The following is a 24,079-nucleotide window of genomic DNA, read 5'->3' as shown; positions in this document are numbered from 1 at the left end:
AACAGTAAGGGAACAAATTCCCTTGAAACTTGAGCACAGCTCTTTCATTTAAGCACTAAATTAATACTAAAACCCACTGAAGTCTTTTCACCTAAAGTACTGCTACGTGCTCCTTTTCTGGAGAAAATACTTCATAAGCGTCCTTTAAATTACTCCTCCAATGTTGATATTTCTCAGTGGTCTTGGAATACACCACAGAAAGGAAGGCAAAGGCAGAACTCATTTTCCCAGGAAGAGCACTGTGGCCTGGAACCTTCAAGTAATTGCTACCAGTCAGTGTTGCCAGTTGCCCTTCCAAGGTCACAAACAGTGAAAAACACATTCCTCCCTATATAAACTGCCTCTCCTGCAAGGTTAAAGTGTTTCCAACCCCAAGCACCAGACATGATACACTGCACAGGCTGTCCCAAATTCATTTTAGCATTTCAGTAGCAGCCCACTGAAATCAAAGGCTGTTGACCGATGAAATATGGTTCTGCATTAACCATTAGAACATGCATAAAAGTCCAAGTGCATCCTAAGAAGATCAGATTGGCCAAAAAGGCCACTCTTGCTGCTTTATTCCAACCAGAATTTTGATCACCACTTGACTCCATTGGTGTTAAAGTTGAGGTGGTTCAGGGAAGGCTCGGGCAGGAGCACAAGGGTGGGGGCAGAGTAGTAACTTTGTAGCTGCTGAGTTGAGGCAAGGAGTTCTGTCTCTATAATTGCTGCTGCTCAGCCTGACAGAGATGACAATTTGAAAGAAATTATTTCAAATAGCCCACACCCTAACAGCTGTTGGACATCTGTGAGGAGGAGTTTATACTGCTGGGTGCCCAGATAACCAGAGACAGCACTGACTCCAAGTTGAAGAGGCACAGGTTTCACAGGGCAGCCCTTTCCAAAAGGCTTTAGGAATGAATGCCAGTTTAGGATGACAGCACTACCCCTCAGTGATTTTAAGCTATTGGCAAGACCACTAACATCAGATACAAAAACTGTTTATTGGCCAACCTGGAAATGGCTCAATTCAGCCCACTTCCGTGCACTCGCTGCTTTACATGCCAACAGCAGCGGTACAGGGCAGCATCATTCCATTTACACAGGCTGAAGGTAAACATCCACTTGATCTAATGCTGATTGAATGCCAGTTTGCTAATGTAACAATTCCAGAACTAAGGAAAAACGTGGCACATTTTTGCTGTGTGCCAGAGAGCTCCTCCCAAGCGTGAAGGGTGTATGGAATTCCTGCTGCTCTGCATGCAGCCCATCCGTATCAGAAGACACTCCCTGCTCTTGGGGCCACAGAGCAGCAGTTCACCCACTGCAGTTTAACCCCTCCACCACCCCTAAAAAGGTACAAGGCAAGCAGACTGAGGACTAATTTTCTCAGTAGGCATCAATGGACTTTTGGGACTGCCAACACATCAGTGGGCACTCCATGGGTTTAGATTAGTATCAGTTTTACACTTGGACCAGAAAATACTGACAGCAAGACCATTTTCTGTGTAGTGGAAGCATGAGGTATGAATTGGTGCAGGGGTTTTAACTGTGCAGTCCCTGCAGCAGAGCATTCAGCCTTTCCCCTGATGAAGATCTGGCACTACATTATACAGCAACTGGGGCACGTCCTAAAGAGCCTCATGAGTTGGTCCCAGCAAGGAGCTCTCCTCGTGGCCATAGAGTTTCTTCCAGTTTTGTAGCCATTAAGGCAACATTTTGGATCTATGCTAAGTCTCAGTTTAAACTAGACAGAATAAAAATGCTACTGATACTCTGTGGAGACCAAATCTTTCTTACTCAGAAGGAGAAAAAGCCCTACTATAATAATGCACTGCTAGTATTAACATTTAGTCTATAATTAGATAAGCAGTCTCAGACTTCACATGGCTGCATGGTTAATTCTGTGCCTGAAGAGAACATTTTGATAAAAACACAGCTAAAACTCTTAACAAGATTGCATGTACAAAAGATTTACATTAAAACCAGATGAAACTAAACTTCATAATTGAAGTCATCAAAGCCTGTATTCGTATTCTGAGTGATCATATCTAGAATCCTGAACCATGTTTAAAACTGTACATCATTTCCTGGTAATATACATCTCTTAAAAAGATCAGTCTCTTGATTATTACAATAAGTTTAGTGTGTCTGGTGGGTCAATGAGCGATACTCCATGGTACCTAGAGAGGGAACAAAAGAGGAAGGATGTCATCTTGCTCAAGTGCGCTTTGCCACAAAGAGCAGCATAACTGCAGCGAAGCACATTTCCTACCAGGCAGGAAACATTCTGGGGCTTGTTGGCTGCCATGCTCCACACACATTTTTAGGAGCATTAGGTATCACCAACTGTAGGAATGTCAAGAAAATTCCTCCAGTTTCTACCTGACAGTTCAGGCAGCAACAGAACACCAAGTATTGCCTGGCAAACCACCATGTACAAATAAAAACCCCAAGGAGTCTTGTCACCCTCTCACTGAAGAGGTGAATTTGGTTAATTCAGTCTGCCTGAAGACTCAAATGATATATCCCACACCCACATCCTGCCAGGCAGTTACCTGCTTGGACAACTCAGACGTTAACACCTCCACAGATACTCACTTGGTACTCTTGTACTTTTCCCTTATGGACTGTTGTGTGTGCTGGGCTGCTTTGAGGTAGGTGTTGTGTAGGTCTATGAGGCAAGGCTTGATGTCTTCAAGGGTGTAGCCAGTTACTTTGCACAGGGATTCAGGCTGAGGGGAAAAAAGAAAGGGAGAGGGGCATTTGAATGTTGCTGTTCACTTATGCTGATCACCAGTGGTAAAGTTTTTAGCTTCCTGTTGAACCATATTTACCTCACCCACCCATCCCCATTTTTCAAATGCCACAGGGAGCAATCCTTAATTAACAGCCCAGGAGCACAGAGGGGCTGCAATTCCTGCAGCCCAGGCCCAGCACTCAGAGCTGTGTACAAATACACTGAACACACACAGAGGCCCGTGAAGGCTCACACCGGAGTGCTACATACCCAGGTTTGTCCAGTGAGTGTGTAATCTGCCAGATGAAATGCTGCAGCAGCAATAACTGATGGCAAGTATTTCAGGTAAGGATCAGCATCAATTAGACTCAGCTCTCCCAGGTACTGCAAGGGAAATGAAAAAGGCAATCACCTGCTTCCAAAAATTAACAGTTGCTTTAGAACCCTAACTTGAGCTTCCAATCCTGCCATCAGTTGGAATGACACCTTTTGTCAGTTTCCACTGACTTTCTCTTTAAGCATCTCCTGCTATCCCAACACATGCTTTCCCAGCACATTTCATATTTACAAATATATAAGAACTAGAGGGAAGAGTGTAGTCAGGGCTGACCTTTGCACAGTGAGACAAAGGCTTGTGTTTAGGACCTCTGGAACCTACCACACAGCTAGGATTTACTATAACTTCAGCTGAAATGTTATCTGTGCTCTGCTCTAGAAATTAGCCTCTGGATTTAGAGCTTGCTGCTGGCTGAGGAGAAAACCAAACCAAAAGTCCTTTTTTGCCAAAGTGTGTTAGTGGTCTTGCCAAAGTGTGTGGGTGTGTGTGGCAGCTGTAGATAAGAGAGAGGGAAACATCTATCTGGCAGTGCAACAAGCCCCAATTTCAAGTTCATTAATCTCTGCCTGCTCTGAGTAAGGGTGCATGCTTGAGCCAGGCCAAGTGCCAGCCTCTGATAAGAATGGAATATCCCAAACAGAAAGTGGCAATAGGAGTGTTAGTTCCCAGCAGTGGGACACTGCTTCTGGAGAAGTCCAATTCATAAGGTGTACCTAAGTTACACACATATACCTACATGTGCAATAAGTATCTGCAATAAAACTCTCTAATTACATGAGCTGAGCAAGTAATTTCTACTCACCATTGACAGGCTCTCCACTTTAGCATCTGTCTGCTGGTGTAGGAAGTACTGGGTCAGGAACTGGTTGATTGTTGGAGCCGCCAAGTCAAATGACAAAACCTTCAGAATTAAGTGCTCCATCCTTAGGACCTGCTTCTTGGTGTAGGTGTCGTCTGTGATGTAGACAAACTCAGCTACTTCAGGAGGGTAGATCTCTTCAAACTTTCTGCCAGGAGAAAGGTTTATGAGTAAATAATTGAGTACTAGAAAACCACTAACATTTAATGAAATGCTCATTTTAATTCTGACTTGGGAAGGAGCTGGGCACAGGTGCCAAACAAGTTTGCTGCAGTTGGTTCAGTAGCTCTTGAACCACCAGGATGTGAAATTAGAGAACTACAACAGCATGATAATTTAGGACTAAGGAATTTGGTACTCGGAGTCACTGAAACTCCAGAATAATCCACTGAATTAGCAGCTGGGGCCAGCACAACTTGCTTTTCACATACCTTATGCATATTCCCTCAAATATTGTTTTAGATGCCAGCTGCTGCAGCTGGAAATAACAGATCCTCACATTAGAGGCAAATTTCAAAGATAACTGCCAAGCTTTTAGCTAGATAACTCCTGATTTTTATCCTAGTGTGAAGCCCTCCCAAGTCAGTCCTGCTCTAGGCAGCAAAGAGCCACAAGATTTTCATCTGTATGAAACCAGCAGGTGGAACTTGAAATGAAGCAATTTCACTTACGATGCGAGCAGCATAGCTGCAGTACCCACAAGCTGAAGTTTTCCTCTCAAAACAGACATGGAAGAAAGAAACCTATCAATGTAATTTACAGCTAAGTGCAGGGTTTCGTTCTGTAATTTGTATTCTTCTCCAACTTCCACCAGCCAGTCCACAAGAATAGCCCGCATGTTGTTTGTGATATCAGGTTGCTTCTTCATGTAACCTACTTTGGGCTTGCACTTCACCTGTAGGTTTAGATGACAGATAGAGTTGAGGCTGGACCACGTGCTGGTAGGGAAGCAACTGTTTAAACTCCATTTATCACAGTTTAACAAATCAGAAGTAAACACTGGTGAGTTTAGGATCAATAAGTTCTATTTCTGTAATCTTGCTTTTCAGCTTGTGCGTGGCACAATAAACTTTAATCACAATAAACCAGTCCCGTGCTTTTACTTCTCCCTTTCTAGCAAGCTCTAATTTAGTCACTGTCTTGGTAACTCATGTTCAGATACATTTCTCCACCCCAAACTCTTCCCCCGTGGGGTGTATGCAAATAAGAAAAGGGAGAGCAGCTCACCTCCATTTCCCTCAGGTATGTATGGATTTCATTGATATAGTCTGGCACGTTATTAACGTTTGGTGCTTTCTCTTCTGTTTCTGAGGTTATTGAAATATCCATAATACTTGGAGAATCTAAGCAGAGGATAACAGCCATGTTAAAATGGGCACCATCACCTCATTTCCTCACAGCACAGGGAACCTTGCGCAGGCTCACTCAGCTAGACTGGGAGTTGGGGAGGCTCTACAGAAGTGAAATGTTAGGGCAACAGGGAATTTTCCCCTTCCCCTTTCCCTTCTTCCTCCTAAGAATAAAGAGATGAAAATCTCTCTTGCAATTATGTAGTGCTCACGGTGCCCTGTGTTACCTTGTAACATAGATGTGGATCCTGCAAGCTTAGATTGTGGTTTAAAACAGGGCAGGGGTGCCGGAGCTTTTTGTAGCCTGCCGAAGTGGATCACAGAAAATCAGCCTCCAGATATTCAGACATGTGCTAGAGAACACGTAGTGTTCTGGCAGTTCCCATTTTTCACCTACTGGCAAGAGCTCAAAACATTTGCATTACTAACTGGCAGAAAAACCTTTTACATCTTGGGATCTGCCTGGGTAAAGTCCTCTTCTAATTCTGTAATGGTAGCAAAGGGCAAGGCTTTATGGGCTGATCTTTTCTGTAACCTGGCTTCTCTTATGAGGTACTGACAGTTAAAATTATAAAGTATAAAACGGCCTAAAACAGCAGGGGATAAGAACACAGAGGCTCAGCTGCATGGAGGAGCTGTTGCATCCTGGTAGCAGGCTGAAAGGAACCAAACCAGCCCGCGTCGCAGGCCACAGTCCTGCAGCTGGCTCTGGGAGCCCTTCCCTGGGCGAGCTGCTCCTCGCTGCCCGGGGACAGGGCCCTGAGGGGGGAGCAGGTGGGACGCGGCCTGCACGGCGCCCCAGGGCCGGGCTCGCACCTACCGAAGCTCAGCTCCATGGCGTTGCCCAGGGGAGCCAGGGGCCGCCGCTCGCCCAGGGCACACACGGCCGCACGCAGCCCCAGCGCCGTCTCCTCCTTCTGCCCCGCCGGGACGGCCCGCTGCCGCCGCGGCTCCCGCTCCCCGTCGGGCTCGTCCACATGGATGGAGAAGGGCTGGTGTTGGTGCTGCTGCAGCCCCGCCGCCGCTCCATGGCCCTCGCAGCCGCCCCGCGCCGCCTGTGGGGAGAGCGGCCGTCAGCGCCGGGCCCTGACAGCTCCCGCCGCGCCGAACCGGCGCTGCCCCTTCCACATCCCCCCGCTCCCGCCGCTCCCCCCTCACCTGCAGCGGGATCCCGGCGCGCTGCTGCGCTCCCCGCAGCAGCCCCAGCGCCACGCGGGTGCCGGCGGGCGGCGGCGCCGCGGCTTTGCCGGCCGCCGGCGGGGGCACGTTCTCCTGGTTCTCCTGCTCCGCCAGCATGGCCGCAGCAGGAGCCGGGGGGAGCACGGCAGAGGGGACGGCGGGGCGACGGCGGGGCCGGAGCGGCGGGGCCGGGGACGGGCGCGCCTGGAGCCGCCCGCGCCGTTCAAGTAGCCCGCGACTCTTGAACCGCCCAATGGGCGAGCGCGGCGTCACGGCCGCGCCGGATGGGGCGGACAGAGGGACAGACACGGGCCGACACGGAGGGCGGGGAGCCCACGGGGAGGGAAGGCGGCTGCTGGCGACACCAGGCGCCGCGCCTGCCCAAGGGAGGAAGAGCCTCGGGCGCTCCCGCCGGGAAACGTGTGTGGGAAGCGAGCTGGAGCTCGCCCAGGCGGGCTGGCGAACGTGTCCCGGGAGATGGGGGGGGGGGGTTAGTCGGGAGAAAGGGAGGCTGGGGGGCGAGACCTCATCGCGCTCTCCAGCTTTCTGAAATGAGGGGGTAGTGAGGTGCCCGCAGCGAGGGGACAAGAGGAAAGGGCCTCGGGGTGAGACCCTAATAATATTTCCATTATCAAATAATCGCAGACCACAAAGGTACTCATGTTCCAACCAGCCTGCTCTGGGCAGGGACACCTTTCATTTCAGACCAGGCTGCTCAGAGCCCCATCCAACGTGGCCTTGAACACTTCCAGGGAGGGGGTATCCATAGCTTCTCCAGGTGAGACAATCAGGAAAAAAATAATCACTGTTAGGGGGAGTCACCATCCCTGGAGGTGTTTAAGAGGTGTCTGGAGATGGGGCTGGGGGATGTGGTTTAGGGGTTAAAGTGATAATGACAAGTGGATGGTTGGACTTGATGATCTCAAAGCTCTCTTCCACCCTTGGTGATTCTATGTCACTCCAACGGAGTTTGGTCATTTTTACTTGCAAACAGATCTCTGTCTCCACTGGCCGCTTCATCTCTCCTAATTTTAAATAAAACCAAGTGAGAAGATAGGTGGAGTTTTGAAATGAAGCACAGGGAGGCTGGAGAAGCACTGAGGAAGTTTAATGCCATCCATTCCTAAACAAACGTGGCTTTAAATGGAGCTGTCATCAGTCTAAAATTCAGAGTTCTCCCCCCTCTGTACACACCAGCTACATCAACTCTGGTGAGATTCTTACACCACATTCCCAACACAACAGGAAAAACTAAGGTACAGCTTAAACACACAGATTTCTTCCAAATCCATGCAAGTTTCTGGAAACCAGTTTCTTCATCCATTCTTGCAGCTGAGGGACAGGCTACTCCATGTAGTCTTAAACAGCAGTGAAAACATTTTTCCCAAAAGGATATTTGGTATTTACATCTGGTCTTTCTTGAGCTGTACATAAAACCTCTGCACACAGTTAACATACACAACAGGTTATATGAAGTTTCTTACTGTATCCAATATAATATAAATATGAATAAAACCTAAGAGCTGACAGTACAACAGAAGAATAAAAGTGTTTTTGACTTGATACCAAAATGCCTTGGTTAAAACCAGAAAAATTACTCTGCTTTTTCCTTGTCAGGCAGTATCAAAAAAAGCAATCAATCCATCTTGATCACAGCCATCCAGAATTTCCAGAAGGAGAGGAACTTTGGTTTTCACATTGGTGCCTTTAAATTTAAATTTATCTATGAAGAGATCTGTGATCATACCTGTAAAGGTAAAATTCCATGAATTACTATTTATTTTCAGTAGGAGGTATCTCTACTTTTAACTCATGATTATGTACCAAGTATTCCAGTTGTCAGAGGAGTTTTTAAAGTTCACGTTTTAAACAATGGTTTAATTATAAACTAATCCAAGCCACTTAACTTTTATACATTCTTAAGTGCCAACCTGAATTTGAACACAATCTTTAACCATGTCCATAATGACAAGAATCCTCTAAATATAAGCAGCTGTCTAGTTCAGCCATGTCTCTGGACATTAAGCCCTATTTAAATAAAGCTGAATTGTCAACAAACCATAAAGTCTCTCAAGATGTGCAGGCTGTCTCTTGTATTCCTCCAGCAGCTGATCTGCCTCTTCCAAAATGCTGCGGTATTTTGGGAGCAGGAAGTCCACGTTGCCTTCATGAACTTGTAATTCCTCAAAGACAGTTTAAAATGGTAAGAGCTAAGAGCAGGTAAGTATCATAAGAGCAGGTAAGTCAGAAGAAATTAAGCTTAGATATGTCAGAAGGAAGTACTTCAAAGGCAAGACAATCCCCTTCTAAACTAGCAAGTGTTATTTTCAGCGTGCCTCATTTTCTAGTCTTCTAATGAAATGCCAGATGTCACTTCATAGACTAGATTCTCAAAATCCTGCGTATTTCAGCTTCCAGCTCTGAGCCAGAACAGGATCACACATACCTTCATTTTTAGAATAAGTGAATTCCTAAAAAAGTTTAGCACTCAGTGAAGTCTGAAGGTAAACTCTGAAAGTATCACTCAATTTGTGACAGCAGAAAGTTTTGAATGCCTTTTCTAAAAAGCCTTAGTCTATCAGCACACCAATTTGGGATGGTTGATAGTACAGACCTTTTTATCCTCCAGAGAAAGGCACTTCTTTTCTAGACAAGAGGTAATTATGTTGTGCACTGTGAGTCTGCTGGGATAACAGCTTTCATCAATCATTAGATTATTTTACTGCCTGTCACTAAGTTACCATCCAAAAAATGAGTGACCAAAAAATTTGTCGAAGATTTGCTGTCTAAAACAAACAAGATGTACAACACCTGACACAAAGACAATGTGCATTAAGAATTATTTCTCTATTACTGTTTCAATCCCTGGTTTGCCAAAAAAAATATTGTTTAAATCCCAAACCAAGCCCAAGTAAAACCCTTTTAGTGATAATAAAGAGTCACACTGTTCACACTGGTAGCCAGCTTTTCTACTATTTGAAGAGCTCTAACAAGTATTTGAGTCCCCCAAAAGGACAAAAGAGAACTGGCTGAACATTGTCACCTCCCCTCCCTTTAAATAATAAATACCAACTCAATGATGGTGAGCTTTTGACAGGAAAACCCTGGTTGTTGGAGAAAAAGTCTAAGAACTGAGATGAGCTGCCTAACTGGTACCTCCCAAAGGCTATTGAGGAAGCTATTAAGTAAAAGATTCAAAAGCAGGTTATTTAGAAATTATGAGACACTGGGATGAAGTGAAGTTGCAAAGCAAAGAAGTTGCATCTGGCCTGAGTGACCTAAAAACCTAAAAATGTTAGTGGGAAGAGGGACAGAAGGAGCTGGAAAATAACAGCAGGCTAGGAGAGAACATTAGATCATAAAGCTGGCTGCCCTTCTAAGCATCCAATTTAAGCATGTTCATGTAATCCTACATGTTATTCACTAGTTATATAGCAAAAAAGAGAATTTCCCTTGAAGAAATTTGTCTCCTAGACACTTCAAATACATGCTTTAATTTAATTTAAGGGAACCTGACATGACACACACCTGACTTGAGCCATGGTTTAGTATCTGACAGCATAACCCCCCATAAAAATCAAACCCCAAGATTTCAGATACTTACTCTCAAAGCATCTATTAAGTGCACCTTCTTGGCCAGCAGCTGCTGATACTCTAACTTAGGGTGGATAAGCTTTAATGTGTGCCTCACAGATTCTTCATTTACATCTAGCAGGGAGGAAAAAAGAACCCCAACAAGCAAATGAGTAGCACATATTCCATTTATGGGAATAACAAATGAACTGAAGGACAACAAAATAGGGAAAAATTTTTACCATATGATATGTTGAGATTAATCTTCCTTTTAGTAGCCTCTTTGGAAAGCACATCTTTGAGGATGGATATTGTAGAGATGTTGTCAGATTTAAAATATCCCTCACCTTTTCTACAAAAGAAGAACAATTTAAAATAAATCAACTTGAACACACATGCGTGCATTAGGTTTAGTAATTGTATTTTACCTGTAGGTACTTTCAAGCTGTGTTCCCAGGAAAGTATTCTGAAAATAAAAGGTGATGCACTCTCCAGCAGGAGTCTTTTCAGGCACCTCAGGCAAACAAAACACAACCCAGGAGTGAATTTCAGCAAAACTGAACTGGCCTTTGAGCATCAGTGTATTCATGGGCCTGTGACATTGTGAAATTAAAAGAGAAAAAGGACAGTTAATAGTTAAGGAGGGGCACTGTCCATGTAAAAAAAAGTTCAGTCCCACAAGGTGGTTTCCTTTAATCAGCATGCTGTAAAAAATCAGGTCTCTCCCTAAGTGCAGATACATATTGTAGATTACAGCTATTTTTCTGTACTTCAAAATGCAAAGCTACATGCACATTCAAGTTTTACCTCCCACTAGGCATGTCAGATCTGGGAAAAAAAAACAAGCTGGAAGTTTTTGATGTCCTACTGCAAGTTGTTAAACCTGAAATTTAGACAAAGGTAAATAACTGACAAGAGCAAATATGACTAAGAGCCTCAAGAGCCTCCCATGCTGTAAACCTCAGATGTAGCATTTTTATCAAGAACAAGGCATGGTGTAGCTCATTTGCACACTGAAGCCTTTGGTATCCTCCCTTCAGTCTTCCAGTTTTGGTTTGAACAAGCAGATCCTTGGAGGCAATACGAGATGTTAGTGAGGTGGGCAAAAATCCATCAGAAATTGTGTAAAATACAAAACTCCTTTAACAGAGAGATAAAGGTAAAAAAGTCTTGGCTCAGTTTTGGGGCCAAGTTAGCTGTGAGAAAAAAAATTGAGGAAAAGGGTGGAGCAGAGAATGAGGCTGAAACTGAAAACAGTTACCTACAGAGGAAAGCTTCCTTTCTACCACACCCTCAGCTCTACTAACTCATGGGGCTGAACTATAACCCAGGGCAGTAAAATGAAAAATAGCAAAACCCCCAAAACAAGAGCGGCAAGGAACCCATTTAATCCATAATTTCCATTAGGAAATCCACGAAATGGAACTGCAGGCTCAAAAGTGTATGTTAGGGCTTAGAAATTCCATACTTAAGTTTACTGAACAAACGTTTCAGCTGCCTTGTGTCATCTTTTCCAAGTGAAAAAAGGCATTGATTTTCCTTTGCACATACCTGTCCTGATCAATAGAATGAGTTCTCTGGTGAAGTGAAAGTGGCTTAATTTGATATTGAAGAACTTGACAGGTTTTTGGTTGGATTCTGGGAGTTACGTACGCTTGAAGCGTCCCATACTGTCCTTCAATTGAGCGAACCTGCATAGAGGAATGAAGAACCCACAGAGAAGGAAAGGGAAAAGATTATTCCACTGTTTGGAAATTTAGTGAATATTCAAGGTATGTTAAAGAAAGCAACTAGTATTTCAAGAATATTTATAGTACTATATTTACTTGATAGTGCCACTATAAATAAAGCAGATGAGTTTTAAAACTAAATGGAGCACAGTCCAGTGAAGAGCTGCTGTATTAGATGAATTAAATATTAATAAAATAACACCCTCAAACTCATTTTCTGATCAGTTAAAATAAAAAGCCTCAAATATTGAGAGTTTTACATAAACATGTATCAGATAGGAGGCTGCAGTAGAAAAGAGAAAACCTCACGCCTGTGGGCACGCTGAGGATTTTCCTAATCAGGATTTCCTTCATTATTTCCTGTGGTGGTTGCCATAAAATGTGTGCATTTGGTGGATCCTTAAAAATAAATTCCAAAACACCCACATGCCTTTAAGTATAATAAGCATGGGATGATAGGATTTGCTTCCTCTCCAAAATACAAATTGAGCCTATATTCCCTTGTTAATTCCCAATGTAACTTCCTTCTACCACTTCCGAGAATAAACAGTGCCAGAGCTTTCTTTCCCACACCTCCCTCAGCTTTAAGTTCTACACATTGCCTTCAGAATCCTGTGTTTTCCCAATCTGTGGTGTCCCCACTGCTTTCATCTTAGGGACACTCAAAAAGATCCCTGGCTCTCCTCTGACATATTTCTAGAAGCCCTTAGAAATCCTAAAGACAAATAAAAAGGAACAAAATCCCCAGGTTAGAAGGTCTCAGGAAAAAAACAGCAGTAGAGATTGGACTGATCCACATGGAGAACTCTTCATTCCAAAACAGGACTAACCATTAATTTTATGAAACATATTTTTGAGCATTTTACCTTAAGTTCAAGTCTGGTAGTATTTGCTTGGCATCTGTAAGTTGCAAGAAGAAAGTTGCTATTTGGCTGAAAAAAGGAAAAAAAAAGGACTAAATAGGAAAATAATACAAAATAGGTCTGTGGATTCACAAAATTTCTACTGGTCTTTTTTAACTGTAGCTATGTTACAGTGAAGTTTTTGCTATGCATGCACAGCTATTTACAAGAGTTAAATAGAAAAAAGCAATCCTTGGTTTCCCTGAATGTTCTAATTAGCTTTAATTATGATGGAGTTAAATAAAATCCCTCTGTAAGGAGAATACAGCCAAAGCCTCTTACACTCTCTAATATCTCTACAAAGATTACATAGATACCTACTTTTCATCTGAAAAATGAATGCCTGCCCCACTCATCTGCAAAATGAGTTCAACATTCAAAACTAAAGCAGGATCAGTAAGAAAATACACCCCAAAAAGCACTAAGTTAATCATCACAAATGGCACAAAATCTAAAATAAAAAGCTGATTTCCGGCAGCTCCAGGGCAGAACAATGATGTGCAAATTCAGTTCTTAAAACTAAAATAAAGAACTGTTAGAAGGGAAAAGATTTTACAGAAGATTTTAATAAATCCTAAGGTAGCTTCAGGATTTTCTCCCCACCCCTCAGTGTCAACAGTATTTCTGTAACTATTTAAGTCTGCAGTTATTAGATATAAAAAAAAAACATGCAAACATTTGACTGCCCACAGAGCAGAATTGTCACATTCTAAAGCTAATTTTTAGGAATTACTAAGAAATGTAACACTCTTCACCTAAATTACTTGCAAGTAAATGTGTATGAGCCTATGAAATCCAGAGAAGAGAGCAATACTGAATGTGTCTCTCACAATCCTCCTCAGGAACAAAAAAAAAGGAAGAGAGGAGATATTTTTGCATATTTAGGTTTGCCTTACACCACCTGCCTTTAACTCCTAATTCTGCAGTATCTCTACAGAAGGTGTGCTCTCCACAATTACCAGGTGAGTAGTTTACCTGAATGTATTTTAAATCAGAGATCTCTACATCCAAGTTCTATTTTTACTACACAATATTTAGAGTTTCCATCACGCCATCTCCACAGACATCCCCTCCTCGGTTTCACTCACCTCAGAATCACAGCTGCTAAAACTAACAACGGCAGAATTTTTATCCACATCCAGCAAGTCTAGTGGGACATCACTCTGCAGAACACAGGAGGAAGGAAAAAGAAAGAGCTTGCATTCCTGAGCAGCTCCAAGTGCATTTATCCTCTGACTGTCATCAAGCTTTGTAACAAGGGAGAGGCAAGGAGATTGCTTCATCTCAGAGGCAAAAGCCTAACAGACATGCGGCTTACTACTTAATCCTAGAGTAGCATCATGATCTTTCTCTTATTCCCTTACAGAGTCCTGAACTCCTGGGGGGCTGGTTTAGCACAACTTCAGTGTAAAATCTGTAACTGTCTTTCAGACATGAAAAGTAGATTAAACAATTTCAGTATTTCTCAATTAGCTATTGAAATATCTGATATGAATATCTGATATTATGCTGTGGCAAATTAGCTGGAGCTCTCTAACACCCTTAATAAAAGCAGGATTTTTATTAAGAAGTGAAAATAAAATCCTACAATACTTCTTTCCCATTTGTTATAGAAAAATCACTCGATAAATTCCTCCTTGTCACATTTTTCTCCTCATGCATGTCCCAAAATAAGGTAATTCAGTACTGCTATTCCCTCTGCCTACCAAAGATGGCGTTAATTTCAGCTGACACAGTAGGAGGAATAATTAATTAAGGTTGCTGTAATGGGCAGGACTATTTCTCCCCAGCTGCTCACAAATCAGACACTGTTCCACAGTGGAAGTGAACAGGTGGCCCATAACATTCTGAAATTAATTTTCCACTACAGAGGGCACTTAACTGGCAAGTGAGGACGTGCACCTCATTTAACTGGCGTTTAAATTAGGACATGCCAAAGCAAACACAAAGTTAGAAAGAAATCTTCTGTTACAGCAGCCACTTTGGTCTACTATGGTAATGTAAAGCTGCTCTGCTCAATATGAATTTGTTGTATTTGCTCCCTAACAAGCATGTCCTTAAGATGCTGTAACTTGGCCTTCTGAACTAGAAAGTCTCTAAGTGTTTCATTTATGCATCAAGAAATCCAACAAGAACAAAGCCCCACTGACCTGCACCAGGACATTATCTATTGCTGTCTGCACCTCCAAGATGAGGCTGTAGCTGGCATCATCCTTGTTCAGTGTGAACTTGTCGTTGACACTGAAGGCAGGTACCGAGGAAACTGCAGTGCTGGACTGAGAGGACTGCTGGTATTTCTCCCGTTCCTGAAGTACTTTTATCTGCAATTGTTCCAACTCATTCCTAGAAAAGGGAAACCACTCAATGTCTTCAAAAAAGACAACTGTAAAGCTGCCCTAGAAATTGATAAGTTTAAACTCGCAAGGCAATCATGTTTATCTCCTTCCTGTCCTCAATTTTCCAGCCAGAAGTGACTGATGGCTCCCCTTAGATGCACTTAGCAAAGATAAAATATAAACTATCACATGGACACATGGATTTTACATGTTCCTTGCCAAAAGAGGGTTTTGAGACACAGGAGTGGACAAACTTTTTCTTTCAAGAGTACAATGCATTTTGAATAATACGGTAGTGACTTCTTTCCTGACATCATTTAGAAGCTATAGAGCAGCAAGGAAGAAAGGTATCTTATCTTGCTGATACTGAGGCAGAAAGCATTAAGACATCATCATGTGAAGGCAAGATAGAAAAAGACTGTAAAATGAGGCTGCTATTCATTTCTACTTTGAAAAGGTTTGATTCTACTTCTAAATATATTAGTGATAAAGAAAATTCAGTGAGATAGGAAGGAGAGATGACATTTCAGCTCTTAACATTTCCATTCTTCCATTTAAATTTCTTTCTAGCACAATTACCTTAAGGATGAAATCTTGTTCTGCATTTCTTGACTTAATTTTAGTTCTTCACCTGATCCACCTTCTCTATGGACAGGTTCTGTAGTCAGTCCTGTCAGCCATCCTAAACCAATATATGAAGTTTATATTCCTTATAAGCTAAAAAGAAAATTCTACACTCAGCTATTGTATGTGTGATGTTTGTTCCACACACTGGGTAGAGAGAATTGAGCCTAATTTAATGGTTTTTTTGTAGAATCCATCCTAGACCCTGAGCATCATTTTTTATGGGTTTCATGCTTAAATTGGAAAACATTGCTTTTTTTTCTCAAGTGATTTGAGCAATAAATTCCTCTTTAACAATTTTTAATTGAGCAGTTGGATTTTTTCTCACAAAACCTCGAATTACTGGCAGTACTGAAAGCAAAACAAAAGCTGTGCAATGTGTTTATAGCAAACTGGATGCTGCTCAGTGAGCTTAGAGGTTGGATGCTGCTGCTTGAAAGAAGTTATACTTTTGCTTACTACGTTACATTTATTTGTAAAAGCAAATACTAACTGATTATATTCTGATCCCCCATGCATGATATGCAGAGATGACAGGCTGTTTATAGCTCTGGTTCCCTGCCAAAATCAGCCTAGTGCACGTCCTACCAGAATTCACCTTTGAAAGCCCACAGGGGAACACGGGCTTTCACTTCTCCCTTCCTTCTATGATCCAGGACATTTACAACATTCCCACTAAAAGAAGCCACAAAGGACTTGGGCTGCAACAGCACCAAGTACTGCCAATCATACCAAACCACTTCATGTGGTCAGGTGCAAGGGTCTTTTGATCACTCAAAAATGCTTACAAGAGGTACTTGAACACCATTATTTCTCAGTAACTGACTGAGGATTCCATCTTGCCAAATGACAGGATTTTCATTACAAGAAGTTTCAATAGGATAACTTTTAGTGCTGAAGGTAATTAAAGGGAGAGAATTAGCAATATTTTAGCTCCCAGCAGCTGACAGAGGCAGCATGTTTATCATGGCCTCTGTCACAGACAGGCCAATAGCTCAAGGCTTCCAGAGGAGCTGCTGAGATGCCTCACGCAGGGGAGCTTGATTTCCTACTAAAATCAAAATCAACCCCATTTAAAGCACTGTGAAGCTGGAAAGGAATGAAATTACATAAAAGATGGAAAAATAAAATAAAAAAAATGCTTCTATATCAACATTTTTCATATCTATTAAAAAATCATAAATAATTCCTTCAGACATACTCAGTAATTCATCACATTAAGGCAGCAGTTTACACCAAAATATAGTCAGCCTATGTGTAACACATGATGAATATCTTAAGATATAGAATCCCCACAGTTTAAGTATAGGAAACTTTTTTAAAGTGTAAATATTAAATCAGAAGAAATCTCTTCCACACAAGCTTTAAGAGATGTGAGTTGCACTAACAACATAACCTACTTCATTTTATCACCTCAGCATACATGGCATTTATTGTGTCAATGATATGAGGCTTACCTGAGTATGTTGCTGCTACAATTTCATCATAGCCATCTTTTCCCACACAGCCACCCTGGATTGATGCAATGCTCTCTGACAAAGCCTTCAAATAAACACATTCAAGCAGAGGGAAATATCACTGCACTCATTTTAGAAGTGTTTAGAAGATTCTACTCTACATAGCAAACAGATTGAAAAGTTGAAAGCAAAACAATGATAGACTGTGTTTTTCCAGCAGAAATTAGCAGTCTGACTGAAGTGAAATGATCCCTCTGGATCCAATTACTATTTTAAACAATTGATAACCAAAGTAATTATGCTCAGTGAAGCCCTGGCAGCTTCCATTTATTAACCTGTAAATCACAGACTATATACAACACTCTTGGGTTTTTCACTCAGAGAGCAACTCTGGATTAGGTTTCATCCAGCAAAACTTCAACACACACTCTCTACATTATTTTGATTTTTGCTCAAATCACAACGACTTCACCTTCTGGTTCTTACACGTTACCACAGTGATTTCAAGTTCATATTGTCAATGTTACAAACCTCTTAAATTAAAACCAAACCACTTATTTTAGCAGTAACGATCCTGTAAGTTTTGAAATACAGATTTTCATTTTTACTTCATGGGGTTTTTTCCCAGCAGAGTATGAAGAATGAGGACTTACATAATCATGTCGAAGGACAGGCTCATCAGCACTCTCAAAGTTATAAATCTCTACCATTCCATCATCTCGTCCAACAAGTAATTCCTTAACTCCATCTCCCAGAATGTCAAAACTATCAATGCACAGAATACCTAATGAAGAAGAAAACAAAGTCATTTGCTTCATCTTTATTAGTTTATGATACAATAATACACAGGCCACACTCAGTTACACAGAAACAGAGTTCTGGCCAGCTTTTAATGAGATTCTGGAGGAGTCCTCGAGGCTCAAGTCCCTCCTCTGTGCTTCAGGTTCAAGGTTAACTTTTTTGGCTCCATATTTCACAGAAAGACTAAGGACATACTAGGAAGCATCCTAAGAAAATAATGTGGTGAAACTCTTATAATCAAATAAAAATGTATTTATACATTCCATTCCTGACCTTGTCCTTTACAAAGCAGTAGGGGCTAATAGATGTTCCAGAAGCAGCACACCAAAGCCCAAACTGGCAAAGTTTTGATCAGTTATTGTGGAGACACATTCCACCTTCAGACAAAGCCCTTTATTATGACTCTTTAGAGACCTTAAAACCACTGAACATCTGATAGGTTTGGCAGGTGTATTTGCCAAATATACACACATTTAGAAAAATGACAAACATCTCAATCAATTGAATTTGAATCAACACTGTTTTACAAACACCACTTTAAAAACAGTGTAAAAACAAGAGTTTGCTAGAATATTGGAAATTACATGAACACAAAATCCAAATCAAGACAAACTGATTATTCAAATTATTTGTCAGAAAATCAGAAGAATGAAGGAGACCTTAGTCATATTAATATCACATAATCACAGTATGTCTCCAAAGTTATCTATGAATAAGATTTCCTGATTACCCTACTCTTAACAAAGCCTCAGGTATGCTGGAAAGCTAAAGAGTGAGAAATTTAAGACACACCACATACCTCCTCTCTTTTTTTCATTTCCAATTTCCCACCTTGGTATTGCCTTGGTACCAGTAATCTGGATGAGACCCAATTTCCCATCAGAAGTCCCATACACAATTTCTTCCCCAGAATCACCTGAACATAGAAACTGAATTTAAAATTTATAGAATCAAGCACACCAACTTCAAAATGTTGTGTAGTTACACTCTGCAGCCCATGGGAAAAGAAAACACTGAATTAGTGGCATGCAATAGACAGGCTTCAAATCTGAAAACAAATCCATGAAAACTGCACCATCCTGATCATTTCCTTGTGGCTATCACTATTCTGTGTTTGGCTGCACCCCTGCACTTGAGTTCTGCCTAAAAAACCAGTCAGAATTTATTGCTATCTATTTCAGCAAAGTTAGGTTGAAGTATAAAGGCCATTCAATGGATTTTACAGAAGAAAACCAGAGAAATCCTTTCAAAACACACACCCAGCAGTGAATGTTGTGCCAAAATTTCAGCAATTAAGAACTACATTTCCAAACCAGCTCTGGATGTTTGTCACACAATCTAACTGAAACTAAATTAAGCACCAGATTAACAGCCTCAAGGGATTTCTATGAGGTTAGAGCAGATTAGCAGGAAGGATGATCAAAACTATTTTAAGTTTGAACCTCCCAGGCTCAGTTTATGTTAGCTCTACTGAATATTCTCATCCATCCATGTATTCCAGTTATGGAAATCCATGTGTAAGAGAAACACAAACCCAAAAAACAAACATGGCCCCCAAAAGTCCAGTTTGTTTTTACACAATGAGACCCCTCAGACCTCACTAGTGTTGTAAGAAGCCTTCAATTAAATGTGAATATAATTTAGAACTGTCTAAAACAGTCATACCTCTATGTCTATTTACATGTAAAAAAATTACCTTGCATAGTCACTTTTCTGCTGCATTTTTAACATCAGCTTAAAAATCAAGATAAAATAACTAACAAAGACAAGCTATAAAATCTTAAAAATATAGTAAAATAGTATTAGTAATTATGTGTATATTCAAAGTCTTGTTACCCCCATTTCCATTGCTGAGAGCAAGAACACTAGGTGGTCCAGGAAGTTGTACTTCATACAGCAAATCAGATCCCTGTAGACAAGAAAACAATCTTCAATGAATTTGTTAAAAAAAAAGAAAAACTACAACCAAAACAAGAAAAAGAAAACAACAACCCCAACCTCAAAACCAGCCATATGCCAAACCAAAGCTCCACAATGACAAAATTATTATGGATCATACTAAAAGGTAAGATTTACTTATTCAAACTCCTATGGGAAAACCATTTCTAAGGCAAATAAAGGGTGAACTCTGAAGAAATAAAACATAGAACTCTTGAAATGTTATTATCATTAAAAATTATCCAGTAACTCATCTAGCAATTTAATTTGTTAAACAGCTTAGTATCACTCAAGACTTATCACAACAGTAACTGATGAGAGCAAGAATTCCCAAAGTGATAAAGACTTCAGGAAATGAAATGTGTATGTGAGCACTTTTAGTTAGAAGGGACCAATTTGTCATCAACTTCCACCTATCAATTCCAAAGCCTGTTTATAGTGGTTTCATTAATCCTCATTTTTTACAAGTTTATGATAATGATTTTCCTTTAAAAAACCAGCAGCAACACTTCCAAGTATGGCCCAATACACAGATCCTTATGATGTTCAAGACATGCTGATATCTATCCCCTTAATAATTAGTCCAATTCCATAGCATCCATACATAAAACATAAAGAAGGAGGCATTTGAACCTGTAACACCCTGAGCACTCTGTCCTGACACGCAAGCACTGGTGTGATGCAGTTCACTTTGTCTACAGGAAGGCAGAGAACGTCGTTGATTTTATCTCCTGAGAGGAAATAGTGCTGGTCCTTGCAGTCACAGTAATGGTTATAGATGTAGCTTGCACAGAGAAAGAGATCTGCTCCTGAAATGTGCCTGAGGAGAAGAAAACACTTCCTATAGCATCTTGCTGCAGCAAGAGTCCTTTATGCTTTTATGCCTTACTATGCTCACAGCTCCAAGGTATTATGGGGCCCTGCAAGCTGTCCCAGCTTCTAGAGTTCCTTATAAATACTAAAACCATGTGGTTTCTACAGCTCTCATACTTCTACTCTGTCTTCAAGTAAATCCCTAAAAATATCTTTCCAGAAATTTCATTATTATATTTTTTATGCTGATTTGTCTATGGCAGCATCTTACAACACAATCAAAAAAAGATTTTGCTCCAGGAGCTACGTGGACAGGACACACTGTGGCAACAACCCCAGCTCTGCTCACACAGATTTTGCACTGCTGTGAGTACCTTCAGACCACTCCTAATTCCCCCCACACTTCCAAGACTTATCCATGATATTCCAAATTCCTCCTACAGGTCACAGCACAAGCTGAAGCTGGACTGGCACTTAGTGTCACCTACACAATATGCTTAAAATTATTGCATAAAATCGTAAACTAACAATCTGCTACAGCTGTCAAAAAATACAAAATATCATACATACATAGCTTTGATGCTTTCAGTAAGGTTAGTTTCAAAGGAAAGAAACTGCTTCCCTCTTTTTGTGAAACCTCGGACTTCAGATCCTATAGCCACAAAAATTTTCTCTTGTGGAGTATTAAGAGCTCCTCCCAGCTCCAATCTGGAGATCTTTTGTCCTGGCAGTGTCTTGAACACTGGCTGTCAACAAAAAACCAATTTTCATCAATCACTATATCATATTTATGGTAATCTTTTAACATAAAGGATAAGAAATTTACTTTCCAATTTCTGGCAAAACTAAGATGCAATGGGCTGTACACAGACAAAAATATTCTGTATATTTATTTCAGAATCACAGAGTAACCAAGCATTTTATGAGTAAATAAATACAAAAAAGCTTTAAAACATAATAAATTAAGACTTCAATATTTCATTGTTATTAATTCATCCATGGGAAGAATTCAGCACTGCTGTCAGCTGTTTTGTTTATGATTTGTTTTTTATTTTAAAGAACAACACACATGCACTCCCTCCCTCTCACATGTTACATTCCTATTCCAGAAATCTACACTGATTTATTTGTATGGCTATAGAATACTTATGAGCTACCCATCAACTTCCTGGAGAAGAAAACCTGTGAAATAAAATAATTTTTTATTGAGCTGGGCATAAAAAGCAATCAGTTTGTCCAAATCCCTAAGGTGATATAATCAATCTCTACAGGCTTTTGTCCCATTACAATAACTGTGCATGTGTCCAGGCTTAAGCCCAACTTAACTGAAGTGCAAAATGTGTAGAAATGACTTTTTTTTCCACATTAGTTTTTGACTCTGTAACTGTGAAGGATCCTGTGCTTGACCAGGCATGAGACCAGCATGCCCTCACCACAGTTAGGCATCAGTCCACTGCTCTACCTAGACACCTTCCACTGGCATCTTATTTGCCACATCAATAAAAAGTGGACTTTCAAAGTTCACTGGGAAGAACATTCCAAAAATAAAATTTTAAATGCAACATTTGCACTTACCACAGCTTCGCCCTTTTTGATGCCAAAGCACGTAACGACCCCATCCTGATCTCCAACAACCACCTTCAAAAGTATAACTCATTGTTATTTTTTACTACACACACCACTGTGCTTTTAAATAATCCTTTTCCTGTATTCAGAGAATCACAGAATGGCTTGGGTTGGAAGGGACCTTAAAGATCTCTCAGCTCCAGCCCCTTGCCAGGGACAGGGACACCTTCTACTATCCCAGGATGTTCAAGTTCCATCCAACCTGACCTTGAACTCTTCCAGGGATGGGGCAGCCACAGCTTCTCTAGGTAACCTGTGCCAGTACCTCACCACCCTCACAGGGAAAATTTTTTTCCTAATACTTAATCTAAACCTACTCTTTTGTCAGTTTAAAACCATTCCCCCTTGTCTGGTCACTACATGCTATTGTAAATAGTCCTTCTATTATAAAATTAATTATATTTTCATATATTTAAGGACTCAAAATTCCAGACTATTTAATTACATATGGGAGCATACTTTAAAGATCTATATCAAATACTAGAACTATGATGTTGAACAGCAGTTCAAGTACAGGCATTTACAATCCTTTTCCTGCTTCTACTTGTAAATGTCAGCAACCATGAGGTGAAGACATATTTGGGAAAAGTTGTGTTTTCACACTAAGACTTTATTACTGAAGGAAAAAAAATACAGCTATTTATATTAAGTTTCCCTAACAAGGTTTCCTTAACTTGAACTAATATTAAGAACCTAAAAAGAAATATTTCATAGAAACATCAAAGAAAAGACCTTAAGATCATCAAGTTCAACCATCAAGTTGCCATTATTCCTGTAACCCCTAAACCATGGTAACCAGTGTCAGATCCAGACACCTCTTAAACACCTCCAGGGATGGTGAGTCCACCAGCTCCCTGAGCAGCCTATTCCCATGCTTGACCATACTAACAGTAAAAATATTTTTTAAAATTTCTGATCTGAATCTCCCTCGTCTCAGCTTCAGGACATTTCCTCCAGTCTTAAGTGTTAGTAAAACCAAAATAGAGAAATATGGAAAAACTCCCCCGTGGTTACAGCAATGCTGTAAACTGCAAAAATTCCTTCCTGGTTCTGAAGTTTTCCAATCACAAATTCAGATTTTTTTTTTTTAATTTTCTCCAAAAAAAGGTTTTCCACACCCCCAAAATGGGGTTGCATAGTCTTTTCCTATGACGTTCAATATCTAAGGAAACTCTGGAGAGGATTAACGATAGGATGAGGCACAGGACAGGAGAGGCAGCGAAGCACCAGGCGCTCGGTACCTTCTGCGTGGCCTTCTTCCCGGAGGCGGGCAGCAACCTCATCGTCTTCTGCGCCGTGACTCCCACCTGTGGATGCAAGAGACGCTCCAGAGCGGGGCCCGGAGCGCCGGGACGCGCCTCGGGCCGCTCGCAGGCCCCGCCGCACGGCGGCCCGAGGCGCCGGGCGGGCCGTGCCGCCTCGCCCCGCAGCCGGGGGGCTGCCGGGCGCTGCCGTGCCCACCTGCAGGTAATCCACGCGGGCCAGGCTCGGCTCCATCGCTCCCGCGGGACGCGCGTCCCTCCCGCGGGCACGGCGCGCCCGCCGCCCGTCACCGCGGCAACCTCCGCGCGGGGCCCTCCTCCCATTGGCTGGGCGGGGGGCAGTGGGCGGGGCTTTGGCCATACGGGCGCTGCGATTGGCTGGAATGCGCCGGGGCGGGGAGAGGGGCGGGCAGAGCCGGGAGCGCCCCGGGGCGGCTCCCGTGGGAACGGTCCCGAGGGTGATCCCGGGCTCGGTGCCGAACCGTGCGGGAGGAATGGTTTGTTTAACAACGAAGCCAAAAAGACCTGCCCTGCGCGGGGTCTGAGTTCAAAAAACAAATCCTTACTCTCC

At 41.8% G+C, this 24,079-nt stretch overlaps 2 protein-coding genes across 2 annotated transcripts; both read right to left on the bottom strand.

The window, feature by feature from the left end:
• Nucleotides 1-2,113: 2,113 nt before the first annotated feature.
• Nucleotides 2,114-6,563, bottom strand: CCNA2 (cyclin A2; the record flags this gene model as incomplete). The annotated part of the gene is made up of 8 exons (XM_084204972.1): nt 2,114-2,165; nt 2,584-2,717; nt 2,993-3,106; nt 3,862-4,066; nt 4,590-4,813; nt 5,146-5,261; nt 6,088-6,322; nt 6,426-6,563. 8 exons carry the CDS (start codon nt 6,561-6,563, stop codon nt 2,114-2,116), a joined length of 1,218 nt encoding a protein of 405 aa, XP_084061098.1.
• A 1,356-nt stretch (nt 6,564-7,919) lies between these two features.
• On the bottom strand, nt 7,920-23,817 carry BBS7 (Bardet-Biedl syndrome 7). Its single transcript, XM_084203943.1, has 19 exons — nt 23,708-23,817; nt 23,488-23,553; nt 22,196-22,258; nt 21,191-21,366; nt 20,441-20,627; nt 19,706-19,778; nt 18,669-18,785; nt 17,722-17,852; nt 17,069-17,153; nt 15,567-15,669; nt 14,802-14,994; nt 13,740-13,814; nt 12,616-12,681; nt 11,571-11,710; nt 10,448-10,612; nt 10,262-10,371; nt 10,051-10,154; nt 8,506-8,629; nt 7,920-8,193 (listed from the first exon to the last, which is right to left on the bottom strand). The coding sequence occupies exons 1-19, from the start codon at nt 23,741-23,743 to the stop codon at nt 8,060-8,062; spliced, it is 2,148 nt and encodes a 715-aa protein (XP_084060069.1). The 5' UTR covers nt 23,744-23,817; the 3' UTR covers nt 7,920-8,059.
• Between the last annotated feature and the right edge of the window lie 262 nt (nt 23,818-24,079).

Source organism: Fringilla coelebs (assembly GCF_963513975.1).
Source record: "Fringilla coelebs genome assembly, chromosome: 4".
Classification (NCBI taxonomy): domain Eukaryota; kingdom Metazoa; phylum Chordata; class Aves; order Passeriformes; family Fringillidae; genus Fringilla; species Fringilla coelebs.
Note: the sequence above shows the minus strand (reverse complement) of the source record. Positions and strands in the feature narration are given on the sequence as shown.

Bases quoted from the DNA above. Each gene is read 5' to 3' on its own strand.
- BBS7 (XM_084203943.1), bottom strand. From the start codon at position 23,743: ATGGAGCCGAGCCTGGCCCGCGTGGATTACCTGCAG. The intron at 17,154-17,721 runs GTAAGTCCTCAT...GTTTATTTGAAG, and splicing joins CTGTCCTTCGACATGATTAT to GCTTTGTCAGAGAGCATTGC. The intron at 10,372-10,447 runs GTAAAATACAAT...CTTCTTTTGTAG, and splicing joins CAGCTTGAAAGTACCTACAG to AAAAGGTGAGGGATATTTTA.